Genomic DNA, 26532 nt, shown 5'->3' with positions numbered 1-26532 from the left:
ACAGCACTGTGGGTGTACCTACACCACATGGACTGCAGCGGTTCAAGATGGCAGCTCACCACCACTTTCTCAAGGGCGACTAGGGATGTGTAATAAATGCTGGTCCAGCCAGCGCAGCCCACATCCGGTGATGAATGGAAAAAAAGGGTGATAAAAAGAGGGTGGAACTGATTAGGAACCTTAAAAGGGGATTTAGGCCTAGAGGCAAGGGGCATGGTTGAGATGCTAAATGAATATTTTGCATCTCTCTTTACCAAGAAGATGGCTGCCAATATCACAGTAAAAGAGGAGGTAGTTGAGACACAAGATAAGCTAAAAATTGATAAAGAGGAAGTATTAGATAGGCTGGCTGTTCTTCAAGTTGATAGGTCACCACCACTGGATGAGATGCATCGAAGGATATTGAGGGTAGTAAGGGTGAAAATTGCAGAGGCACTAACCATAATCTTCCAAACCACCTAAGATGCAGGGGTGGTGCCAGAGGACTGGAGAATTGAAAATGTTACACCTTTGTTCTAAAAAGGGTGTAAGGATAAGCCCAGCAGCTACAAACCAGTCATTTTAACCTCGGTTTTGTCTAATGGATGTTGAACTGCTGGTTCCTCACATGATTAAGCACTGCCAACCTCATCATCAGCACAGGAACGGTTTAGATCATTGTGGGCCAGCTGGATGACTCTATTCTCAAAGTCTGCGAGGACCTTGATGTCGGGCATTCCTCCACCAATCTGTGACCTTTCCCTTTTATTGTGTGCCAGCTTGTCCTGCATGAAGACAGATGGAGAAAGTGTAAGCTGGGTGCCTGCCAGGCCAGATGAGGAGGATGCCTGGTATGTGTGGGTTGTGAGTGATGCCATGGATGGATGAGGACACAATCTGCAGGGCAGATGAAGCAGTATGTGTGAAAGTGAATGGTGATGTCCCTTGAACTGGCAGTGGGATGCCTGTGGATGTGTGATGGGTTTGAGAGTGTGAGAGTTGAGTGATGAGAAGAGTGACTTGCTCTGGCGGAACAGATGAGATCATTCATCCTCTTTTGGCACTGGGTGGCTGCCATCTTTTGCAGGGCTTTGGCATTGACCAGCACTGCCAGCATGCCTCCCATGCTGGATTGGTAACCTTGCTGGCTGGTCTTAGTGCAAAGCGGGATTAGAGGACTTCATGGCTGGCTTCCACTGAGTCCAGTTGGCGCCCAAGGGAGGCGTTGCTAAGTTTGGGGGCAGCATGTTTCATCCCTTTGGCAGCCATAACTTCCCAGCAGCTTCCAATCCCCTAGAGAGTGCTAGCTCTGTGCAGGGGCACCCTTGAAATATGGTGCCTGGATTACTGAAGGCATGAGGTGATGGTAGGGCGGGCAAATCAGAGGCCACCCGCTAGCGATCTGGTGCGTTTCCTGGGAAATCATTATTAATGAGACAGGACAAGCCTGGATTGGGACAATGCGGCATGAAAGCCTGCCATTGTAGCTGTCCGGTGAAATGTCTTTTTTCCCACCCGCTACTGCACTTTGTGCAAATCTGGGACGATTCCATGTAATAATTTTGGACAAAATGAATAGTCACTTGAGCAAATGTGGATAAATGAAGGAGAGCCAGCACAGATTTGTTAAGGGCAAATCCTATTTAACTAAGTTGCTGGAGTGTTTTGATGGGGTAACAGAAAAGGTTGTTTTTAATATATTTATTTGTGGGCGTCACTGGCTAGGCCAGCATTTAGTCAACCACATTACTGTGGGTCTGGAGTCACATGTAGGCCAGAGCATTACCCTGGGTCTCTGGAATACTAGTCCAGTGACAATACCACTATGCCACCACCTTTTTTAAAGTAAAGGGTTGATGAGGGGAATGCAGTTGACGTGGTGCACATGGACTTCCAAATGGCATTTGAGAAAGTGCCACATAACAGGCTTGTCAGCAAATCTGGAGTACATGAAACACTCCAAGCTTTGAAGCATGGAGAGTTTCATGCACTCCAGCAGCATGCATATAAAATTGTCTGAATAACAAGAAACGAGTATTGGTGAACGGTTGTTTTTCGGACTGGAAGTTAGAATGGCTTTCACAGGAGCCCGTGTTAGGATCCCAGCTTTTCTTGATGTTATTAATGACATAGGCTTGGGTGTATGTTATAGAGTTTATCTTCAAAGACAACTTGTCTTACTGGAAGCATTTAACTTTATTTACAAGACAGCAACAACTACACATGTGCATCAAACTCCATAACTAAAGAACTCTCCTGTAGAGGTTCCCTACACTGCTAACACACTGGTTTAGACAGATCATGTGATCTTACAATACAGGGTTATTCTTCAAACTACAGTCCTACCTTTCCCAAAACTGTAATTACTACATTCCTCCCCCTTTAACTTTTCAGTACATTTTGTATTTACAAAGATATATATCTCATGACATTACAATATTTACACATGTCATGAAATTACAAGTTCAGTCTTTCAGATGGTTTCCTGATCTGTTTGGAAAGTCGCAGCTGCAAAGCTTCAGATTCTTTTGTAGGAAACTCATTCCCTGGAACCGTCTTAACATCAGGTACATCATTAGGCACTTGCAGTTCAGTGTCTTCCACTCTGATTGGGCATGTCAATCCTTGGTTGAGTATCTTCAACAGGAACCATTGGTTCTGTCATGGTTACAGGTGGAACAATATCTTGTTGGGGTATCTCTCTTTTTTCTTAAATGATCCACATGCTTACGATGATCTGGCCCTCCACTTCCATGTGGTATGACAATGGTCCAGTGACTGAGCTTACTTTACCAGGTAACCACTTCGGTCCTCCACCAAAATTCTTTACATATACTGCTTCTCCAACAGTAAATTGTCACTCACGACTATGCAAACCATGAGTCGCTTTTTTGGTTCCTTTGACTTTTCTCCACATTCCCTTCCAAATTGGGAAGTATCAGGCTTAGTCGTGTCCGAAGATGGCACCTCATGGCTAATTCTGCAGGTGTTGCTCCTGTCATAGTGTGAGGGGTTTGTTCTGTAATGAAATAGAAAATGAGCAGGTTTGGCCTCCAGTGAGTCGCCTGTTAATTTTTTCATTCCCACCTTAAAAATTTGTACTGCTCTTTCCGCCAGTCCAATTGATGACGATAGTACAATGCAGTCTTCACATGATTGAAACCACTGAGGCTGATAAATCATTGGAACTCAGCGCTTATGAATGCAGTGCCATTATCCAAGACGACGACCTCTGGCAATCCATGAATGGCAAAGCTCTGGTGTAGTTTTTCTGTAGTATTGCCCAACGTTGGCGACTTTACCTCATAAATGTCTAACCACTTGGAATGAGCATCTATAATCAGTAGAAACATTGTTCGAAGAAAAGTCTGACGTAGTCAATGTGCAATCGCACCCAGGGTCTACCAGGCCATTCCCATGGGTGTAATGGGACTGCCACCAACAACTTTTGTAGCTGTTGACATTGCACACAGTGTTTTACTACGGTTTTAGTATCACTGTACATCCCCGGCCACCAAAGATAACTGCACTATCGTCTTCATTTGGGAGATCCCTGGATGGGCACTGTGTGGCTCTGCTAAAAGTGGTTCCCTCCCCTGTGGAGGAACTACAATCCACACACTCCACAATAGTATATCATCTTGATTGCTTATCTCGTACCTTCGGTTAGACCATAAGACCATAAGACATAGGAGCAGAAATTAGGCCATTCGACCCATCGAGTCTGCTCCGCCATTCAATCATGGCTGATAAGTTTCTCAACCCCATTCTCCTGCCTTTTCCCTGTAACCTTTGATCCCCTTACCAATCAAGAACCTATCTATCTTGGTCTTAAATACACTCAATGACCTGGCCTCCATAGCCTTCTGTGGCAATAAATTCCATAGATTCGCCACTCTCTGGCTAAAGAAGTTTCTCCTCATCTCTGTTCTAAAAGGTATTCCCTTTACTCTGAAGCTGTGCCCTCGGGTCCTAGTCTCTCATACTAATGGAAACATCTTCCCCACGTCCACTCTATCCAGGCCTTTCGGTGTTCTGTAAGTTTCAATCAGATCCCCCCTCATCCTTCTAAACTCCATCGAGTATAGACCCAGAGTCCTCAAACGTTCCTCATATGTTAAGCTTTTCATTCCTGGATCGTTCTCGTGAACCTCCTCTGGACCCTCTTCAGCACCAGAACATCCTTCCTGAGATACGGGGCCCAAAATTGCTCACAATATTCTAAATGTGGTCTGACCAGAGCCTTATAAAGCCTCAGCAGCACATCCCTGCTTTTATATTCAAGTCCTCTTGAAATAAATGCCAACATTGCATTTGCCTTCCTAACTACCGACTCAACCTGCAAGTTAACCTTAAGAGAATCCTGGACTAGGACTCCCAAGTCCCTTTGCACTCCAGATTTCTGAATTCTCTCCCCATTTAGAAAATAGTCCATGCCTTTATCCTTCCTACCAAAGTGCATGACCTCACACTTCCCCGCGTTGTATTCCATCTGCCACTTCATTGCCCATTCTCCTAACCTGTCCAAATCCTTCTGCAGCCTCCCTGCTTCCTCAATACTACCTGTCCCTCCACCTAACTTTGTATTATCTGCAAACTTAGCCAGGATGCCCTCAGTTCCTTCATCTAGATCATTAATGTATAAAGTGAAAAGTTGTGGTCCCAACACTGACCCCTGCGGAACTCCACTAGTCACTGGCTGCTATCCTGAGAAGGACCCCCTTATCCCCACTCTCTGCCTCCTGCCAGACAGACAATCTTCTATCCATGCGAGTACCTTGCCTCTAACACCATGGGCTCTTATCTTACTGAGCAGCCTCCTGTGCGGCACCTTGTCAAAGGCCTTCTGGAAGTCCAAGTAGATAACATCCATTGGCTCTCCTTTGTCTAACTTACTCGTTACCTCCTCAAAGAATTCTAACAGATTTGTCAGGCATGACCTCCCCTTGATGAAACCATGCTGACTTTGACCTATTTTATCATGCACTTTCAAGTATTCTGAAATGTCGTCCTTAATGGACTCTAAACTCTTACCATCGACCGAGGTCAGGCTAATTGGCCTGTAATTTCCCGTCTTTTGCCTCACTCCCTTCTTAAACAGGGGGGTTACATTAGCAATTTTCCAGTCCTCTGGGACCCTCCCTGACTCGAGTGATTCCTGAAAGATCACCACTAACGCCTCCACTATCTCTTCAGCTATCTCCTTCAGAACTCTGGGGTCTAATCCATCTGGTCCAGGTGATTTATCCACCTTCAGACCTTTCAGTTTTCCTAGCACCTTCTCCTTGGTAATGTCCACCATACTCACCTCTGCCCCCCCGACTCTCTTGAACTTTGGGGATGTTACTCGTGTCTTCCACTGTGAAGACTGACGCAAAGTACCTATTCAGTTCCTCCGCCATTTCTTTGTTCCCCATTACTACTTCTCCAACGTCATTTTCCAGCGGCCCAATGTCCATTTTTGCCTCTCTCTTACCCTTTATTTATCTAAAAAATCTCTTGCAATCTTCTTTTATATTACTGGCTAGTTTACCCTCATATTTAATCTTCTCCCTCCTTATTTCTTTTTTAGTTGTCTTCTGTTGGTCTTTGTAGGCTTCCCAATCCCCTGGTTTCCCACTGCTCTTCACTGCATTGTATGCTTTCTCTTTAGCTTTTATGCTGTCCCTGACTCCCCTTGTCAGCCATGGTTGCCTCGTCCTCCCTTTAGTATGCTTCTTCTTCCTAGGGATGAATTTTTGCTGTGTCTCCCAATTTACTCCCAGAAACTCGTGCCATTGCTGTTCCACTGTCTTTCCTGCTAGGCTCATCTCCCAGTCAATTCTGGCCAGCTCCTCCCTCATGCCTCTGTAGTTGCCTTTATTCAACTGTGATACCGTTACATCTGATTCCAGCTTTTTCCTCTCAAATTGCAGGGTAAATTCTATCATATTATGGTCACTTCCTCCTAAGGGTTCCTTCACCTTAAGCTCCCTTATCAAATCTGCCTCATTACACATCACTAAATCTAGAATTGCCTGTTCCCTAGTGGGCTCCACCACAAGCTGCTCCAAAAAGCCATCTCGTAGACATTCCACAAATTCCTTTTCTTGGGATCTACTACCAACCTGATATTCCCAGTCTACCTGCATATTGAAATCCCCCATGATCACTGTAACCTTGCCTTTCTTACACGCCTTTTCTATCTCCTGGTGTATCTTGTGCCCCACATCCTGACTACTGTTCGGAGGCCTGTACATAACTCCCATTATAGCTTTTTTACCTTTGCAGTTCCTCAACTCCACCCACACAGATTCTACATCATCTGACCCAACGTCATTTCTTGCTATCGATTTAATTTCATTTCTTACTAACAAAGCAACCCCACCCCCTCTGCCAACCTGCCTATCTTTTTGATAGGATGTATATCCTTGGATATTTAGCTCCCAGTCCTGATCCCCTTGTAGCCATGTCTCCGTGATGCCCACCACATCATACCAGCCAATTTCAATCTGTGCCACAAGCTCATTTACCTTATTTCATATACTGCGTGCATTCAGATACAACACCTTCAGTCCTGTATTTCCCATCCCCTTTCTCATTGTCGTCCCTTTATCTGATGTGCTTGAAGTTAGATTCCCAGCCCTTTCCAAACACTCTGTCCTATTTTGTGTTCTGGAGACTTTAGTAGCCTGTCCTGGGCTCTCCTTTCTTTTCAGTTTTTTCATAATTTTCCATGAAGTTGAATCCACCTCCCCCCACCGCCCCCACATGCTAACCTGCTGCTTTGTTTCCCATTAGTCATACTTCTTAGAGTTTTACCCTTCCCTCCCCCCCCCACTTTCTAGTTTAAAGTCCTGTTGACCACCCTATTTACCTTTTTCGCTGAAACATTGGTCCCAGATCGGTTCAGGTGGAGACCATCCCGACGGTACAGATCCCTCCTGTTCCAATACTGATGCCAGTGCCCCACAAAATGGAACCCCTCTTTCCCGCACCACTCCTTTAGCCACGTGTTTACTTCCTTTATTCTCGCGTCCCTGTGCCAATTTGCACGTGGCTCGGGTAGTAATCCGGAGATTATAACCCTTGAGGACCTGTTCTTTAATTTAGTTCTCTGAAGAATGGCTTCAGTTCATCAGAGACTGGATCCTGGAATCAACCATGTAACACGTGGTCTCTCACTCGAGGCAGGACTGGATCACGATTCGTCCAATTTCTTATCTGTCTGGCACAGACTGGTGAGGAATCTGGAAAATTCCTCACTAATACAAGTTCCTGTGGAACTGGGACATGTTCGTCATTCTCTTGTAAAGGCAGGTGACTCAGGGTATTGGCATTTGTTATATGAATTCCTGGTCTACGTACAAAGATGTATTCATATGCTGCCAAATTTAGGGCCCATCTTTGTATTCTTGCTGAGGCTATGGGAGGTAGAGCCTTTTCCTCGCTAAACAGACCCAAAAGTGCTTTGTGGTCTGATACTATCATGAAATGTCGCCCGTGCGCGTATTGGTAGAATTTTTTTACACCAAAAATAATTGACAGACCTTCCTTTTCAATCTGAGAATATCCTTTTTCGGCTGCAGTAAGTGTCCTGAATACAAAACTTATTGGCCTCGCTGTGCTGTCATCCATTTTATAAGATAGTAGCACATTTCAGGTTAGCACCAATTCCTTCGTCTGATCATAATGCACTAACAAGTTGGAAGAGTGTAAGAGCTGCTTTATTTTCATGAAGGCTTCTTTTTGGGATGCCTCCCAAATCCAACACTGGTTTTTTCTTAGCAGTGAATGCAGAGGGGCCAGAACTGTGGATAAATTTGGTAAAAATTGCCCATAATAATTGACCATCCCTAAAAATTATTTAAGTTCAGAGGTGTTCTTGGGTGCAGGTGCCTCTCTTATTGCTTTAACCTTCTCTTCAACCGGGTGTAACCACTGAGCATCTACCCGGTGGCCCAAATAGATGACGTCATTTGCTTGAAAAGCACATTTTTCCTTCTTCAGGTGCAATCTTTGTAAAAATCGTTTCAGCACTTCCAGTCCATCGTCCTCTGAAAAATGGCATGGGCTGATGAAACACTGAAGGGCAGGCGTGTATATTGCTATAACCCTTTCTGGGTATTTATGGTGATGAGTTGCCGGGAGGTGTCATCCACTCCAAATGCTGATATGCGTGACTCATGTGAAGCTTGATGTACGTTGTTCCTCCTGCTAGTTTGGCATATAGGTCTTCAGTTTTGGGAATAGGGTACCTGTCCAGTTTGGCTGCTCTGTTGGCCGTTAGTTTATAGTCCCCACAGATCCAGATAGTCTGGTTGGATTTAAGGACAAGGACAATGGGCACTGCCCACCCTGAGAACTGAACCGCTTTTATGACACCCAGCCTCTCTAGCCAGTTCGGTTCAGTGTCAACCTTCTCTCTCCGGGCGTATTTCACTGGTCTTGCTTTCAAGAAGCGAGGGGTTACTTCTGGATCCACGTAAATCTTGGCCTGTAGGCCTTGGATTTTTCCCAGTTCACCCTCAAAGATGGTGTCTTTTTTTTAGCAGCTCTGGCAGTCCACCTGCTCTCAACTGGAAGATTTTGGACCAGTTTAATGTAAGCTCCTTTAACCAATCATGCCTTAGAAGGCTTGGCCCTTCACCTCCTACCACCATCACTGGCAGCTGTGCTGATTGATGTCTATAATGAACAGTTGCTCTGGTGGTACCTTTCATTTGGATTTCTTCAATGCATGTTTTTAACTTGGCAGATATTTGTTCCAAATTTAATTGTTGATCACCTTAATTTAAATATCTGAACGTATGTTCTCCTATTACAGTGGTGGAAGCTCCTGGGTCTATTTCCATTTTGAATGGTTTACCATTCACTTGCACTGTAACAAATATTGGCTCTGTCTTACCCACATTCATGTTGAATAATGAATAAATGTCTAAATTTGTTGTTTCAGGCTCTTCTGTAGACTTCATTAGACTTTGTTTGTTGTTTGGAAGCCTGTTTAAATCTTGCTTTGCACTGTCCCATTGTGCTCACTTCTGTGACAAAAATAACATTCTACATTTTTATATTGGCAATCACTAGAAGAATGATTGTTTCCATGTCGCTGAAAGTTATTTTTCGATTTAGTTGCTAAGCTGTTTCCTCTCATTTTTTGATTAGCGGGGGCTGTTTCCCGCTTCGTGGCAGATTCCCGGCTTTTTGCGCCACTTTTGGCTGACTGTTCCCGCTCGATTTGGAGCACGGTGCCTTTTTGCACCCCTTGTATTGCTTGTGAATCCTTACAGCACTTTCCATCACCAGCGCTATTTCAAATGCTTTCTTAAAATCAGGATTTACTTCAGCCAGCAACCTTCACTGAATAGCATCCTCCGGCACGCCACACACTAAACGACCTCTGGCATATCATTCAGGGTTTCACCGAAATCACAATATTCTGTTAGTTGTTTTAATATCATCACGTAGGTAGCAATTATCCGCCCCTGGGCTCTATTCCGTGGAATGAACCTGAACCTCTGCATTGTGATTAAGGGCTCAGGTTGAAAATGTCCTTTAACGAGGTCTACTAATTCATTGAAAGTCTTTGAATCTGGGGCACTGTGGGCCATCAAGTTTTGAATTAAACTGTAGGTCTTGCTCCCACAAATACTCAGGAGAATAGCTCTCTTTTCCTCCCCTGTGATTTTGTTTGCTTGGAAGAACTCAAGACATTCTATATATTGAGACCAATCATCTGTTGCTGGCTCAAAGGGATCGATTCTGCCTGAAGTGTGGCATTTCCGATGAATATATCTTCTTTTATTTTTAACAACCTTAGATACTCACAATCGCTGGGCGAGGTATAGCACCGAATCTAATTTATCCTCGTCGCCAGTTTTTTATAGAGCTGATCTTCAGACAACTTTTCTTGGTGGAAACATCTAACTTTATTTACAAGACAGCAGTAGCAACTACACGTGTGCATCAAACTCCATAACTAAAGAAGAACTCCCCTGTAGAGGTTCCCTGTGCTGCTAACACATTGGTTTACACAGATCATGTGATCCTACAACAAGATTATTCTTAAAGCTACAGTCCTACATTGCCCAAAACTATAATTACTACGGTGTACAAGGTACAATTTCAAAATTTGCAGATGATACAAAACTTTGAAGCATTGTGAACTGTGATGAAGATAGTGGTAAACTTCAAGAGGACATGGATTGGCTGGTGGAATGCGCAGATAAATGGCAGATGAAATTTAGTGTGAGGTGATTAATTTTGGTGGGAAGGACAAGGAGAGAAAGTGTAAAATAAAGGGTACAGTTCTAAAGGGAGTGTAGGAGCAGACGGACTTGTGAGTTTATGTTTACAAATTGTTGAAGGTGGCGGGACAGATTAAGAAAATAGTTAATAAAGCATACAGGATTCTGGGCTCTATAAATAGGGACATAGAGTACAAAAGCAAGGAAATTATGATAAATATGTGTAAACTGCTGGTTCGGCCTCAACTGGAATATTTTGTCCTGTTCTGGGAACCACACTTTAGGAAAGATGTGAACTTTAGAGAAGGTGCAGAATAGGTTTAGGAGCATGATTCTAGGGACGAGGAACTTCAGCTGTGTGGAATGATTGGAGAAGCTGGGCTTGTCCTCCTTGGAGAAGAAAAGATTAAGAGGAGGTTTGATTGAGGTGTTCAAAGTGATAAAGGGTCTGAAGGGTAGCTAGGAGGAAACTTTTTCTGTTAGTGGAAGGATTGAGAACCAAAGGGCATGGTTTTAAGGTGATTTGCAAATGAAGCAACAGCAACGTGAGAAAAACCTTCCTAATGCAGCAAGTGATTAGGATCTGGAATGCACTGCCTAAGAGTATGGTGAAGGCAGAATCAATCAAGGCTTTCAAAAGAGATCTGCATAATTAACTGGAAAGAAAAAAAATGTAGGACTACAGGACAAAGATGGGAGATTAGGAGTAGGTGAGTTACTGCTACAGAGAGATACAGCGAGCTGAATGGTGGTCTCCTGTAACCATTCTACAATTATATTAGGGTGTTTGTTGGACTGTAAGACATGCTTAAACCTGCAAACATTCTGCATTCAGAACCAGGATACTCAGTTGTTTCAGAAATATTTTAAAATCCTATGCGGTGTTTTACACAGTCTTTATGGTAGGATCATTTTCAGCCTCCAATGACACAGCCAGCAGAATTGCTCCTTTAAACTTCTACATGGAGTAAAACAGGGAATTGGTCAGCTATAAAGGTGCAAATTGAGGTCACTCATTTGTAGTATGCAATTATGAATGGAAACAAAAATACATCTGTAAAATGGAAAATTACTGTGAGACACTTCACAAAGTACAGAAGAAATGTGAAATAATTAAACAAGCGAACACTGCCATTTAAAGCTGATATGTAAATCATATGAGCACAATGGAATTCTAAAATAATATTGTATGAAAATATTTCAACAAGACTTTCGGTGTTCAGTTGTACAGTTGCACCTGCAATCTGGAGATGCATGCAGTCAGATTCTGAATTGTATCTGGGGTATTGCTATTCATTATGCTGGTATGAGTATTATGATACTAATGCAGTATTTTGTTTTCTAGACTTGTCTTAGGCATCCAGACTGTGAATCAGCAAGAGTAAACAAGGGTGGTGTTTTCCATCGCATGAGGTTGGCTTTAGATCAGGTGATAGAGATTGTCACGGATTCAAGACAAAATGGTGAAAATGAAATCCATCCCACCAGTATCTATGCTGACATCAAAGAATTTAAAGTAAGAAAGGGAGAATAAGTTAATTGGAAATTAAATTTTGCAGGTCTGTTATTTCAACTACATATACCAAAGCTCTAACAGTGTAAAGATTTCTGATGCTGACCTTACCAGTTAAATACTTAACATATTTGTATGGATTTATTCTGTGCACTGTTTTCACCAGGCATAAATGCACTCTTTGTAAAGGGGTTGAACGCTCCCATCAAATAGCAGACCGTTGAATGTACTGTGAGCACGTAAAGCATTGCTGGCTCAAATCTTCCGACATGGGGAGAGGCCTCCAGCGCAACTTAATGCACTAACGTGCATCAGGATCTTGAGGCAGTCCCGACATACATCCGCGGTACTTAGCTGGGAAGTTTAAACTCCTGATTGGGGCTTTTCCCCTGCCCAGGTCGCATCATGATTCCTGCATTAGTGGGATCAGATGACCAGAACCAGAGAGACTTTGTCTGTTAATTACAGGGGCTTGTGCTATACTTACCCTGGCTTTTACACAGATTTACTTAGAGATTTTCCTAGCAGGTAGAAAGCCAGTGTAACACCAAGTAAATCAGCTTTAGCCTCAAAGCAAAACAGCACCCTTGGTGATGTTGACGCCCCTCGCCCCCACAACCCCCTCATTCTGTCCCCCCCGCCCCTGCAATGTTCACCTACCCCTTTCCTGGCACCGTTCACTCTCGCCTTTCCTGGACAATGTTTAGCCCCTCCCACCTACCTCCTCCACCTCCCCGCCCCCCCCTTGTTGCTGCACATTGCCCACCCCCTCCTGCATCCCCTCTCCTGATTCCCCCTCCAGCATCCCTGGCTCCTGTACAGCTGATGTCAGAAGAATGGACGTTGTTGGGGAGTGAGGGTGGTGGGCTAGGGAGGGTTGAGCATTTTCATGTGGTGAGTGGGGCTGAACATTGTTAAAGGGTAATGTGGGGGAGGGTCAAACACTGTCGGGGGCAAGGGAGGGGGCAAACACTGTATTGGGGTGAGTGGCGAGGGAGGGGAGCAAACCCTGTCGGAGGGAGATGAGGGAGGGGAGTGAACACTGTCAGGGGGATGAAGGAAGGGAGCGAATGCTGTCGGGGGTGGGGGAGGGGAGCGATCACTGTCGGGGGTGAGGGAGGGGAGCGAACACTGTCGGGGGATGAGGAAGGGAAGCAAAAACTGTCGGGGGTGAGGGAGGGGAGCGAACACTGTCGGGGTGAGGAAGGGAAGCAAAAACTGTCGGGGGTGAGGGAGGGGAGCAAAAACTGTCGGGGTGAGGAAGGGAAGCAAAAACTGTCGGGGGTGAGGGAGGGGAGCGAACACTGTCGGGGGATGAGGAAGGGAAGCAAAAACTGTCGGGGGTGAGGGAGGGGAGCAAAAACTGTCGGGGTGAGGAAGGGGAGCGAACACTGTCGGGGGTGAGGAAGGGGAGCAAAAACTGTTGGGGTGAGGGAGGGGAGTGAACGCTGTCAGGTTGAGGGAGGGGAGCGAATACTCTTGGGGTGAGGGAGGGAAGCAAACACTGTCAGGGGTGAGTGAGGGGAGGGAGCGAGTGGAGGAAACACTGTTTGGGGTGAGGGTGGGGAGCAAACACTGTTTGGGGTGAGGGTGGGGAGCAAACACTGTTTGGGGTGAGGGTGGGGAGTGAACACTGTTTGGGGTGAGGGTGGGGAGTGAACACTGTCGGGGTTGAGGGGGGTGAACATCAGTGGGTGAGCACTGTCAGTGAGGGGGAGGTTGTGCTGTGTTGGGGCTGACAGCTCCATTTAAAGCCATGTAAGTCAATGAGCTGAAGACGGACCTTAAGAGGCATCTCTTCAGTTAATGACAAGAAAAGGTGGCATGGCTGCACTGGAATTCTACTCAACAGTTGGCCTCCTGACTCTGTTCATCTCTGAATCCCTGCTGGAGCCAGCATCAGAAGGTGCAAGGACTGCAGCGTAAAAATGGTAAGTGGGCAGATTAACTTGCAGTTGGCGTTGGACAGTTACCCTCTGATACTGACCCGAAGATCTGGGCCAATATGTTTTATCCTTTTTTGCACAAAATTAATTTAAATAGTTAAAACACGAAATCTGCCACAGTTCTATTTTGAACATTGCTGTGCTAACAGATCTGATCGGTTAAGCTAATGCTCTGCATTTATAAATAGCTCTTAGTGTGTGGTTTGCTTTGCGGTAAAATCTGCAAACACTGATTCATGACAGCATGTGGGTACCTCAGAGAAAGGCTTAGCTAATTGCTGCTGGGATTGCTTGGGGAGGTGGTACAATAGTACATACTGATCAGAAATGCAACCTAGAACTTTTTCATCAACCATCAATCCTGTATTTAAATCTTGATTTGAAGCCATTTTCCAAACAGATGATGCAACAGGTGGTGAACATGCAGCAATTTAAAATATTGTGTCATCAAGAATAGAAATAATCACATTACATGTCACAAAAAAGCAAAATTGGAACATTTATATTCTTACTATTTATTAATTTTGCAGTTTTAAGTGGGACATGCACCTAATATTGCTACCGAGAGTATGAGAGAGACCAGTGGGCAGTGAAAAGGAACAGCGGATAAAATGTATATACAAATTAAAAAGATAGCATTAACAATAAATTCATAATTGTAGGAGATTTTAATGATTTGGAAATACACTGTGAAAGGGGATAGAGTAATGGTTATTTTACCAGACCAGTAATCCAGAGGTCTTGTCAAATATCCAGAGAAGGTGGGTTCAAATCCCACCGTTGGGTGTTCAAGAATTTGAATTCAAGTTTAAAATAATGTGGAAATATATGGACAGAGGTGATTGTCTGAAACAGAGGAAATTTTAACAAGATTAAATGGAAAGACAAATTGAGGAAGGGAGCTCTTGATCAGCAAAGATAAATAAGCGGGCAGAAGATGGAATATTCCGTTATGGGGAACAAATGTTGAACTAAGGCTGTGTGTTTAGGGAGATTAGATTGATTTTACAACTTAAAACATTTTGCATTCCAGGACAAATAATTATATAGAAAGCTGGCACAGATATAAAACACAGTTGAAAACACAGAAATATAGGAACAGTAGACTATTCAGTCCCTTAAACCTTCCTCCTCCATTCAGTTAGATCGTGGCTGATCTATACATCAGCAACTCCATTTATCCAATTTTGCTTCATAGCCTTTGATATCCTTACCCAGCAAAATTCCAACTATCCCAGCCTTGAAAGCTCCAATTGTTCCTGCAATCACAGTGTTTTTGGGGGAGAAAATTCCAGATTTCTACTACCTTGTGTGAACAAGTGCCTTCTGACTTAACCTCTTAGCTGGACCAGCACTAATTTTAAGATTATATTCCCACATAAAGTAAAATTAAGGTAGATTAAGAGTCAGCTTGAGAAAATTTAGGGAAAAAAATACATGAGGGGCAAAAAATAGGTTTTCACATAGATACATAGCAATTAGAAGATAGCCCAGGCAGAGTGAAGCCACTAGAATAGATAGAAGGAAATGATAGAGATAATAATGGCTTCAATTTTCACAGAGGGGTGGATTTGAGTTTGTGGAACCCACAGAGGTAAGCATAAAATAGCCAATGAAGGTTGTTATTAAAATTGTATGAAAGATGTGACTCAAGGTTAAGATGGATAAGTTATTGGAACTTGATTATAAATAAGAACAGAAAATGCTGGAAATACTCAGCAGATGCAGGCAGTATCTGTGGAGAGAGAAACAAAGTTAACGTTTCAGGTTGGTGACCTGGAGATGATAAGATGGTTAGTCTTTCTTCCGCTGTTGGTAAATTGCCATGTGTTGATTTTCCTTTGGACAATCCAAGTGTGACTATATTTGGGATGCACGGAGAAAATGTCCAGAGACCAATTATGTCAGGTCCGTTTCCCAAGTGCACTTTATCATGACTTTATTATATAAAAATGGAGGACTGCCTCCTTGTGCATGCAAGTGGTGCTTTTGAAACAAGAGGCATTCAAGATTATGAAGGATTATGATAAACTGACTACTAATGGATCGTTTCTGTTGGCTGTGAAGTGTGTAAGTCACAAGTTTACAGAAGTCAGGAAAAGGAATTTAAGGGGAAGAAAATTATACAGTGAGTGGTTGGAGTATGGAATTGTTTACCTCAAATCATTGTTTAAGCTTTTTAAAATAAGGAATAAACTGTTTGAAAAAGAATTTGACCTAGATTTTTTTGAATTGCTTGGGGGAGTGAGCAGGAGAGTAGGATTAGATTAACTGAGTCATGGAGAAAAACAATAGCATTCACTTCATGGGCTGAACACAGTGTTCCTGCGCTGTAGCAGTCCAAGATTCAAGTATGGGAGATGCTGATGGTTTAGTTTTGTAACTGAATTCTGACTAATAGGCCAAAAGAGAAGCAATTGCTATTATTTTCAAACCAGTGTATTATGTACATTGTGACTTATTTTTAAAGCGCATTGCAGCTAGGTGAGGAAATATACAAGAAATGCAATTATTTTTACTGAATTTTACATACTGGTGGGTTATGGGAGTTACCACTTCTCACACAATTTCGATGAACAATCTCATGACATAAACTGGGTAGCTAGGCATAGAATCAGTCATTCTCAGAAGAGCACCTCTCAATTAAATTCATATAGATCTTTTACATTTCCCACATCAGTTATCTTTATAGCTTTTTTGAATGAAACTGCTAATTTAATGCCAGATTATCAGCAGTTTAACGGGTGAGTCTATATTCACAAAGCACGAGGTTGAAATTGTCCAAACCTATTTATATAAAACCCATTTATGTAGGGACCTCTCAGCAATTGAGAGAAGAGCCATTCATTAATCTATCAACCTAGGCTGGATTGGATTTCTGGTCATGCAAGGAGAGTGTGCCAAACAATTGTCCCAGCCAATTTCCAGAAAACTTAATTCTGTTGCTTATCTTATACATATTTTAATAAAGTGTAGAATGCAACATTATTGTTTCTTATCGTGGGGAGCTTGCAGCATAGTGTATTTGGTATATTAAGATGCTGGCTGCAGAATGAAAGATTTGTGTTTTCCGTTAATATTCCCAAACTGAGCGATTGTCTATTTTAGCCAAATCATTCTTGCAAAATTGTCAAATGGCAATGAAACAGTTAAAAATGAGAAAAAGTAAGTTGGATGTGGTCTGTTTATGGATGGAGGAGATTGAAACACGTTATTACTTCATGCCTAATGGAAGTGATGCAGGCAGCACGCAAACTTTGTGCTACCTGCTCATCTCCATGATTGCGGTGTGCAGCCCAGTGCCACATGTGCTGATGGCAAGTTGCACATTTGGCAGAGGGATGGAAAGGTGAGTCATTGTGCAGCAACAGTAATGTGGGAGTTTTCAGGGAGCCTAATGAGTGGCTCATGGAAAGCCCATCCAGAGGGATGATCTGTTGGCTGCTCCTCTTCTACCCTTTTCTCCATTATTTCCTTCTTCCGAGCTGCTTACCAAAGGTGTGTTGGCAAGCACTGCACCCCCATGATTGACAGGTTGTGTAGAACACAGCAGACCATCAGAAATTTGGAGACAAGTTGAAGGCTGGATTAGAGGGCTCTCCACCACCCCTCCCCACCTGAGCAGTCCAGGGAGTCGAAGCATTGTTTGAGAATGTTACTGGTTTGCTCCCAGGTTGCAACATGGCTTTTGTTGTATGAGTGCTGTCCTTGTGTGGTCAAGTGACAGAGGGGAGTCATGAGACACGTAGAATGGGTAGCCCTTGTCACCAAGCAGCACCCTCGGATTTGTCATGGTAGTTAGAAGATGGTGGGAATAACTGACTGGTGCATGATGAAAGCATCATGGTGTTGCGAGGGAATCGGGCATTCATGGACATAATGCTCTGTGCATGATCACACACCAGCTGCGTGTTTGGGGAATGGAACGCTTTACCGTTTGGGTCCATCAACCTGTTGAGATCGGAATCCCTCAGAACCATGTGGATCGAGTCACTGGTTCCCTGCACCTTTGTGAATCCCACTACCCTGTTAAAGTCACTTCCCTACACCTCCAACATCTCTCTGCGTACAGTGATATACTTCAGTGACCTCCCTGATGCTGTGAGACACCATGAACTGTCGCCGGCTCCAGGTTGGGGGTTTCCTGAGGTGCAGAAATTGAAGATAACTGTGACCATCCCTGTGTTACAACACTGACTATATTTGAAAATCCTTCATTGGCTGTAAAGCGTTTTGGGATATCCGGTGGTCATGAATGGCGCTATATAAATGCATGTCCTATTTTTGGTGGCCGTGCTTACCTTGTCCTGGTGAATCATAGCTGCCTTAAATACCGAGGGGGAGATAGGAGACATACTCTCTAAAGATCCTAGGTGGGAACAAGGTCTTCTATTGAGAGCCCTCCTTCTCCGCCCTCTGTGCACAGCTGAGCCTCTCTGCTGTCTGTATTCCATCCTCACGTTGTGTTGCAGCCCAAGAGGGACTGCCACTAGAGATCCCAAGACTGAGAGCAAGCTTTCTGCTTAGCCTTTCAAAATTCACTCAACTCCTTGCAAAGGACCAGCACCACTCCCTACATACTCCCACAACTTGTAAGAGTTCCTGAAACAAAACAGTACTCAGTACTTGCATTAACCCTGCAGGATAGTCAAAACGCCTCACCAGAAAGCCCCATGCTGATACTTTTAAATACACTCGTGCAGCCAAACATGCGTTCAAATGTGCATGTTTGAGGAGTTGTTAGCAGGACCCAAAATAAAATCAGAAAATGCTGGAAAAACTCAGGTCTGACAGCATCTGTAGGGAGAAAAACAAGAGTTAATGTTTTGAGTCCAATATGACACTTGCTCAGAACTGCTTTTGCTTTTATGTTAACAAGGCCTGCCAGGTCCAAAATGGCAGGTCTAGTGCCAAAATAACATTGGGCACTGACTGATGCCACAGTCTGCCTAATCTGCATGCTTCAGGCACGTGCACAGCACGCCTGCACTAAGGTCCTTCCAAGCATGATGATTTGTGTGAGCCAAGCTGATAAATGCTGGTAGTGGATCCCCCGCCATTTTTTAATCTCCTCTGGGCTTCTGAGGCATTGAAATCAGTGGCACGAAGAAGCCCGATTTCGCAGCCAAGCTTTTTTCTTAACTAACCTTTGTTTTACACCTCTTTATCAGCAGTGCAAATAATACATGGACAGGAAACATAATTAAAAAGAACAGGATAAATAATTGACAACAGTGAAGGTAAATAAGTAAGCCTGGATGATTATTGAGATACTAGAAGAAGCTTTGATAGGCGCACTGGCTGAGAATCCATTGAATTCTTACTAGCCAAAGCCACTTGCTGCTGAGTTGCCATTGAATATGACAGATTCAATGTTTTCTGTGAATTATGTGACATAAGATAATTGTATAAAGTTCCAATTAAAAGTTCTGTCCGTTTAAAATTTGATATTGCTTTTCTGCTAATTCAGATGAAAGTTGAAGGCTTACGAGACAACTTACATGGAATTTCCAAGGAAAACCTCATGACAATGCTTGAGTTAATCCTGGAACATACAGAAGACTTCACAGATTCTGCATATACAAGCCATGAGCACCGAGAGCGTATTTTAGAACTATCCCGGCAGGCCAGATTAGAACTGGAGCAGCTGGTTACAGTATGGAAACAAGCAGTAAGATTTGATTTGTTTACGTATAAAGTTGGAATGTTTTTAAATATAATTTATTCTTAAATATAATTAATTCTTTTATATGTCGATAACTTTCGTAAGGTACATTGATTAAGACAGAGTACTCTGTGGAGGTTTTGGGTACCCCATTACAGAAAAGGCATGAAAACTTAAAGTCTAGATTCAACAGGATGATGATGGAAAGGAAACTTTAGTTATGAAGATAGACTTTGAGACACTATTTCCAGTGGAGTAGCACTGGCTCTGTTGACGTCGGTCGTCATGGTGGCCAATGGGGGTGGGGAACAATATGGTGAGAAGGCCAAAAATTGGTTTTATGCTGTCGTGAAAACATTTTGTGATTGTCCGCTCCACCCGTCAATGGTGGGCCACGTTTCCTGCCGCTGTACATCTTTGGGGGTCGGGGAGGGGGGTGGGGGGGGTAGAGAGGTGAGGGAAGGAGCCACACACTTGGAAAAGCTTGTCAAAAATGAGCATTCTTTCACAGCTAAGAGCATTTAGCTGCAGCTCCATTGACATGCATGGAGTCGGGCCTCTGAAGCCCAGTTAAGCAACGCACAAGCATAAAAGTACCCCCAAATGCTCTAGAACTTTTCACTCCTTGGGCGTAGACTGCAAATTAATGTGCGTTTTAGGGGGCAGCAGAACAATTGGCCAACTGGGCAAGCTGTCATTGGTGGAGGCGCTCATAGCCCCTTGCAATATCTTTATTAAGTATCCATTATTGTTCAAGCTAATAGCGCAGCTTTGCAGTGCGGGTTAGGAGAATGTGTTATGATCCCAGCTGATGTTACTACTGGACAAGCCAAATCCCTGGGTGGTACCCAGCTTGATAGATCCTAACTTCTATTTTTTGTTCAGTAGCCATCTCCAAAAACATGGTCACTGAAGAGTCACAGGAGTCGGCTGATGAACTTTTAACAAAAGAATAAAACATTTATTAAACAATAAAAGATGAACTATATTACAATATTCATTTACATACAACTATACATTTACAGAAAAATACAGATTTGTAAGAATAGCACAAGCTACAAAAGCTATCTTATACTCTCATGTTCACAGTAAGTACCCAATCCATGTAAACCAACAGGTGACCTGTGGTCAGACACACCACACTCTGAAACCAAGTGTCAGATGCACCCCAAACAGATGCTATGGACCCGTCATCAACATCCCCCAGACTCTTGTCACACAGTTAGCCAACTGGCCTCACTGAACTCCATCTTTCACATGAGGGTTTCCAATCTCCACTCTCAAAGAACCCACTTTGGAATCTTCTCCCAAACGACTCTTCCTCTTGGATGCCTTCCACAAGGGTCCACCTCCAGGGTTTTGATCTCTCCTTCCGATCTGCCTCTCCCCTGGATCGCCAAGTGCATTCAAGCTCCCTTCCATGCACTCTCTGTCAGATACTCAGCTGTTCCAAAAGAACACCACTGCTTCACATGCCCATAGTAAAGTGTTACGAACCTTTGACTGTCTCCTTGGATTTTCTGTCTCTCACAATCCTATTTTGCTTTAAGTCTGCATCCTGCAGCTTTCTTCTTCTTTTGTTCCTCACTCTTAACTTCACTTAACAGGACCTTTTCCTTTGACTAGAAGGTCTTCTTGGGACTTTCTTTTTTTTTGTCCCACTCACTGGTTTCTGGGACCGTCTCCTGTACTTATGGGAAATCTGCTTTCTGCAGCTTCCTCTCCTGTCCAGCTCCTCCTGGCTCCAGGTTTCAACTAAACTGAAAAACCACTTTTCTGTTTTTCTCTGTCTCTGTGGGTCCCCCTCTCTAGTCCCCTGTTGTGTTTGTTTTAACTTCCATTCAAGAGTCATAAAACCTCATTAGAAAGTGAAACCAAAACTCAAGTTCCTCTCTTTCTTAACACACAAATGGAATACAAACTAAGCTTAAACTCAAAGCTAAAACTCATTCCTAACACCCACAAATACAAATATAACTTAGTAAAACTATTTCTAGTTTCTAACAAATGCCTGCGCCTGAGCTGAGAGCACAGCATGCAGCCCAATAGCTGAAGCTGCTGCCAATCGATCAAGTGGAGTGAGGCGGAGGTGGGTGGGGTTTCAGACAGCCAATGAGCGCACTACACACTGGCCATCCAAGTGGTGGCCAGCACTCTTCTGTATTTATGAAGGGGACTTCAGACTTAACCAAGAGAGGTTTTTAGTACACCCATGCTAACCCACGAGTCTCTCTCTTTGATCCTGCAGCAGGAGAACATCAGGGTCATGGAGTCTGGTGATTTAGCGGAAATGCCTCATGGCTTACAGAGAGCAGAGAAGAAGAAGAAGAGAGCGGTGGAGGCACCTGGCTCGGCAAAGGGAGGAGCACCTCCCTCGAGATGAAGGGGCAGCAGGGCCTGCTGCACACGCAGCTGAAGATCGCAGGGAGCCGTCGCTTGTAGGTGCCTCACTGGAACCAGGTTCTATAGACGGCGCCTTTCATTCCTGCAGATGACTGAGAACCAGTGTCACCGAAGACTGCATGTCTAGAGAACTAGTCGGTCACATATGCCACCTGCTGCAGGACTGGGCGCCAGTGGCCATGAAAGCGACCACAGCACTCAATTTTTACACCAATGGCTCCTTCCAGGGCCGCACAGGTGACCTGTGCAGAAACTCACAAGCCTCCACACCACTCTCGAGTTGACTGTTGGAGGCCAACTATGGTGTCATCGATGGAGTTCAGCATGCACAGCAGCGCAGAACCGATGTCCTGGACCACAGTCTCCATGGCAGCTGCCATCCTACCAGTGTTGACCTCAGTGTGTTGGCATGCCGGTGCTATTACCTCAGACTGAAGGCGGACGGACTCCTCCATCATGCCTTGCAATCTGAGGAGTACAGCGGACATCCCTTCCTGATGTTCCCGAGCTTGCCTTTGCAGTTCCAACAACTGAGGTATGACCGAATCCAGAGGCTCCTCATCTGACTCGGACTCAGCAGATTTCTGGCCTCCAGCAGTCCTGTGAAGGCTGGAAACCTGGAAAGCCCCTGCCGCTGCTTGCTGTGGATCAGACAATGCGATGTGCTCATGAGATTGTGATCCCGAGGCTACTCTAGAACTAGGTCCCATTGAGTGTGTGTCCCTGCGCTGGTGGAGGGAGTGGATGAGCGCTGTCGCAGGTCTTCAGTTAGGGTGTCATCAGATTATTCTTCTCAGGTGTCTTCGGGGCTTGAGTTGAGGATCTGGCTCGTGGACCCCATTGGCTGCTTCCCAAGTGTGCCTGCGAAAGCAAGGAGAGATAATTAGTGCATGGCAGGGGCTGCAGAACAGGGGAACTCACTCACAGCATAGTTGTCTGATGAATGTTGCACTGCTGGAGCCTCACTTGGTAAAGCACCGCTGACCTCACCATCAGTACAGAAATGGTCCAGATAGTCGACGGCCAGCTTTTTCAAAGTCTGTGAGGACCTTGATGTCAGGCATTCCTCCACTAGTCTGCCAACTCTCCCTTTTGTTGTGTGCCAGCTTGTCCTGCATGAATACAGATGGCGAGAGTATAAGCATGGTAAGAAGGATGCCTTGCATGTGTGGGTGCTGAGTGGTGCCAGGGACGAGATGAGGACATGATCTGCAGGGCAGATGAAGGTGTGTGCGAGAGAGTGAAGGGTGATGTCCCTTGAACTGACAGTGAGTGAGATCCCTGTGGATGTCTGATGGGTTTGTGAGTGTGTGAGTTGAGAGTGATGAAAAGAGCGACTTACCCTGGTGGAACGGAGGAGATCATTCATCCTTTTTCGGCAATGGGTGGTTGTCCTCTTTTTCAGGGCATTGGCGCTGACCACTGCTGCCACCGCCTCCCATTCTGGATTTGTCACTTTGCTTGCTAGTCTTCACCCAGCATGGGGGTAGAGGACTTCACAGCGGGCCTCCACTGCACCCAGTAGGCATCCAAGGGAGGCGCTGCTAAATTTGGGGCACCGTGTTTCCTGCCTTTGGTAGCCATGACTTTGCAGCAGCTTCTGATCCTATAGAGAGTACTGGCTCTGTGCAGGGGTGCCCTTTAAATATGGCGCCCAGATTCCCAAAGGCCTGAGGTAAATCAGAGACCACCCAGCCAGTGATCTGGCGTGCCGGGAATGCATTACTAATGAGGCAGGGCGTGCTGGGAATGGGACGATATGGCGTGAAAACCTACCGTTGCGGTTGGCGGGTAAAACATCCTATTTCCCGCCTGCTCCCGCACTTCGTGCAAATCTTGGATGATTCCACCCTGAGTATTTAATCGTGATCTTTAAATTTATAAATGTTTTAATGGAATGAGTAGGGAAAAGACTGTTCCCCACGTTGAGGAGTCCTTGATGAGGGATTGTCATTTTGATATGATCACTGAGGGATTAGGCGAACCACGTTGTATTGTTGGAGCCTGGAATGCTTTTCAGCAGGGAGTGGTTGAAAGGAACGCTATTGTCTCTTTTAAGGTAAAATTGTATGATTATTTGATACAGAAGAGGGTGCACGGTATTGGAGTAAAGAATGGGGCAGTGAGATTAGTTTTAGATTGCTCTAGCAAATATTAATCACAGTCTTAATGGCCTCCTTCTGTGCTTTAAAAGCCAAGTTCTAACATCAAGGTCTAATTTTTCAATAGGAGCATGCATTTATTACTGTAGTTCATGGATGAATTAGCCGTTGATAAGTTGGGAATAAGTAATCAGTAGCATCCTTCTAACTTTAAAATTTCTACATATGTAAGATTGGCCAGTGTACTTTATTGTTCCCCTGAATATTTGGACATATTTTTGTGTTATCTGTGGTAAAGGAAGTTAGCACTGGGGAATGGAATGCATTCCTTGTCAGGCACCCAGCATGGGCATCAACAATGTTTGGTTCAGCTAAGATTAAATGAAGAATACTTCCCAAGCTAGTGTGCCTTACCTCCAGAAGAACACCCCTACTGACTCGGTATGACTTGTCCACTTCCACCCAAATTTGTCCTCGTCAGCTGTCTAATGACAAAGTAGTACTGATAATAAACAAAAATAAAAATATCTGGAAAAACTCAGCAGGTCTGACAGCATCTGCGGAGAGGAACACAGTTAATGTTCGAGTCCGCATGACTTGAAACATTAACTGTGTTCCTCTCCGCAGATGCAGTCAGACCTGCTGAGGTTTTCCAGGTATTTTTATTTTTGTTTTGGATTTCCAGCATCCGCAGTTTTTTGCTTTTATTATAGCACTGATAATACTTGATGGACCAAATAAAGCTTTTTTGGAAAGCGTTGTGATATTTTCTTACATGAAAGATCTATAGAAATATAAGGTATTGATGTAACCCAGTTTGAAATGCCACTGACAATTACGTTTTTATCCTTGTTCTTTGTCGCCAAGGATACAGTGATGCTTAACTTTATCGTCACTAACAGAGCGGTGGTATACGTTTTGCATAAGAAGATATTAATCGTATTCAATTTTGCATAATTATGTTCAAGATTTTAGCATTATAGCCTCAGCTTTGCTCAACTTAAAATGCCTTATCGACAGTGTTCAGCTTTGAAGATTATAGTACATGCTTGGCAGTGGTGGTGCTTATCTGTTGTACCGAATTAACGGATAGCAGCCTTGGTCTTCCTGTTTACGTATTTAACTTGAGTAATATTAAAATTAATGTAATGATTTTTCATTTTTGGTAGCAGTTCAACTGCTACAGGAAAACAGTTCCATCTGCTCTCATTGTTTTAATGCTTTCTGAATTCTAAACTGCTACAAACTAAAACCTAACATTGAGCGAAAAATCCTCCTTCTGGCTTATCAGTATTAAATCATTAACTGAGTCATTAATGCTTTCAGTAAGATTAGCTCTTCAAATTTACTGTTTCTGTCAAAAGGATTTCAATATACAGTTGATTACTTTTACTATCAAAATGTTACTGTTCAAAAGCCCAAATGAAGAACAAAATCACTGTCCTTGTCCCCAGTAGTGTGCCTCAACTCCAGAAGAAGGGCACTGCTAAACCAGTGTGGCACTTCCATTTCCACACAATCCCATACTTGTCTGTTGTAAATTTGCCAACTAGTGATCATCCTTAACTGTTGATGCCTAGTTCATACATTCCTTCCAGGGTCAACAAGGCTTATTCAAAGGTTAGACAGGTCAATCCTTAAAACCATATCATCCTATTTGTAAAGAAATTAGCTGCTAAATATGACTGGGAATATATTCTCTTGCACATCTGTTTTACATTCTCTCTCTTGTTATTACTGCTGAATGAATTATAGTACATGCTTGGCAGTGGTGGTGCTTATCTGTTGTACCGAATTAACGGATAGCAGCCTTGGCCTTCCTGTTTACGTATTTAACTTGAGTAATATTAAAATGAATGTAATGATATAATTTTAAGCCTGTTGTAGTAATTAGTTTTATTTGTTTCTAGAAGATATATTTAATATTTTGATTTTTATGTCTAATTCTCAGTTTAATAGCTCTGTAAAATATGGATGAGGTTTTCTATCATGGCTAATAGGCAACATTAGACTTGATGAATTCTCAAGAAGTTTCCAAGGAAAGTTGAGGAAAAATGTCCACTTTTGAGATTGAAACAGTTTATAGAATACGACATGGCTGATCAACATGGCTGAGGCTTCCAGGAATTTTTTAAAAGTCCTTTCATCATCTATTACAATCCTGTTTACAAAGATAGAGTTGTGTAAGTGTCAGGAGAAGTAAGCACATTTTTTTCTGTTTTGTTCTGGTTTGAAGGCTTCATTGAGTAAATGTAATCAGAAAACACAATGAAAGGAAACTGTCCAATATTGCCATACGTTTCCATAGATTGAGGACAGGTGAACAAAAGCACTGACTTCAGCCCAAGGAATAGTGTTTACTCTCAAATTCATCCAAAAGTATCAAATGTACCATAACTAGGCAGGGGCGGGTGGGAATCTGTTCATGTCTGAAAAGGGATTGGCTAAGGCACATCCAGTGTTGAGTCTCGGGCCATATCATCATTAGGTGTTCTCAAGCAGCTCACTAGAAAAGAGGCCTTAAAGATTCGGCCACTGCATCGCTGGCAGCGGTACCTGGATAAGTCCTTCAAGGAGACCAGGTGATGACCAGGCATACTGGCTAGGGGAGATTTGGCCTGCTAGCCCCATCCTTCATCTACCCCACTTTGACAGCAGCGGAGCCATACTACACAATGGAGGATGTTCTCAATGAGAC

General features: G+C 43.7%; 1 protein-coding gene across 4 annotated transcripts in view; it reads left to right on the top strand.

The window, feature by feature from the left end:
• ctnnal1 (catenin (cadherin-associated protein), alpha-like 1) overlaps window positions 1-26532 on the top strand; it is a 395162-nt gene that overhangs the window by 327051 nt on the left and 41579 nt on the right. For all 4 annotated transcript variants that reach the window (XM_078538519.1, XM_078538520.1, XM_078538521.1 and 1 more), the window contains 2 exons: window positions 11551-11721; window positions 19135-19335. In XM_078538519.1, coding sequence (XP_078394645.1) covers window positions 11551-11721; window positions 19135-19335 — 372 coding nt within the window. The remainder of the gene's footprint in view (window positions 1-11550; window positions 11722-19134; window positions 19336-26532) is intronic.

The sequence above is a fragment of the Cetorhinus maximus genome, chromosome 3, assembly GCF_964194155.1.
Source record: "Cetorhinus maximus chromosome 3, sCetMax3.hap1.1, whole genome shotgun sequence".
Taxonomy (NCBI): domain Eukaryota; kingdom Metazoa; phylum Chordata; class Chondrichthyes; order Lamniformes; family Cetorhinidae; genus Cetorhinus; species Cetorhinus maximus.
This window is presented reverse-complemented; position numbering and strand designations above follow the sequence as displayed.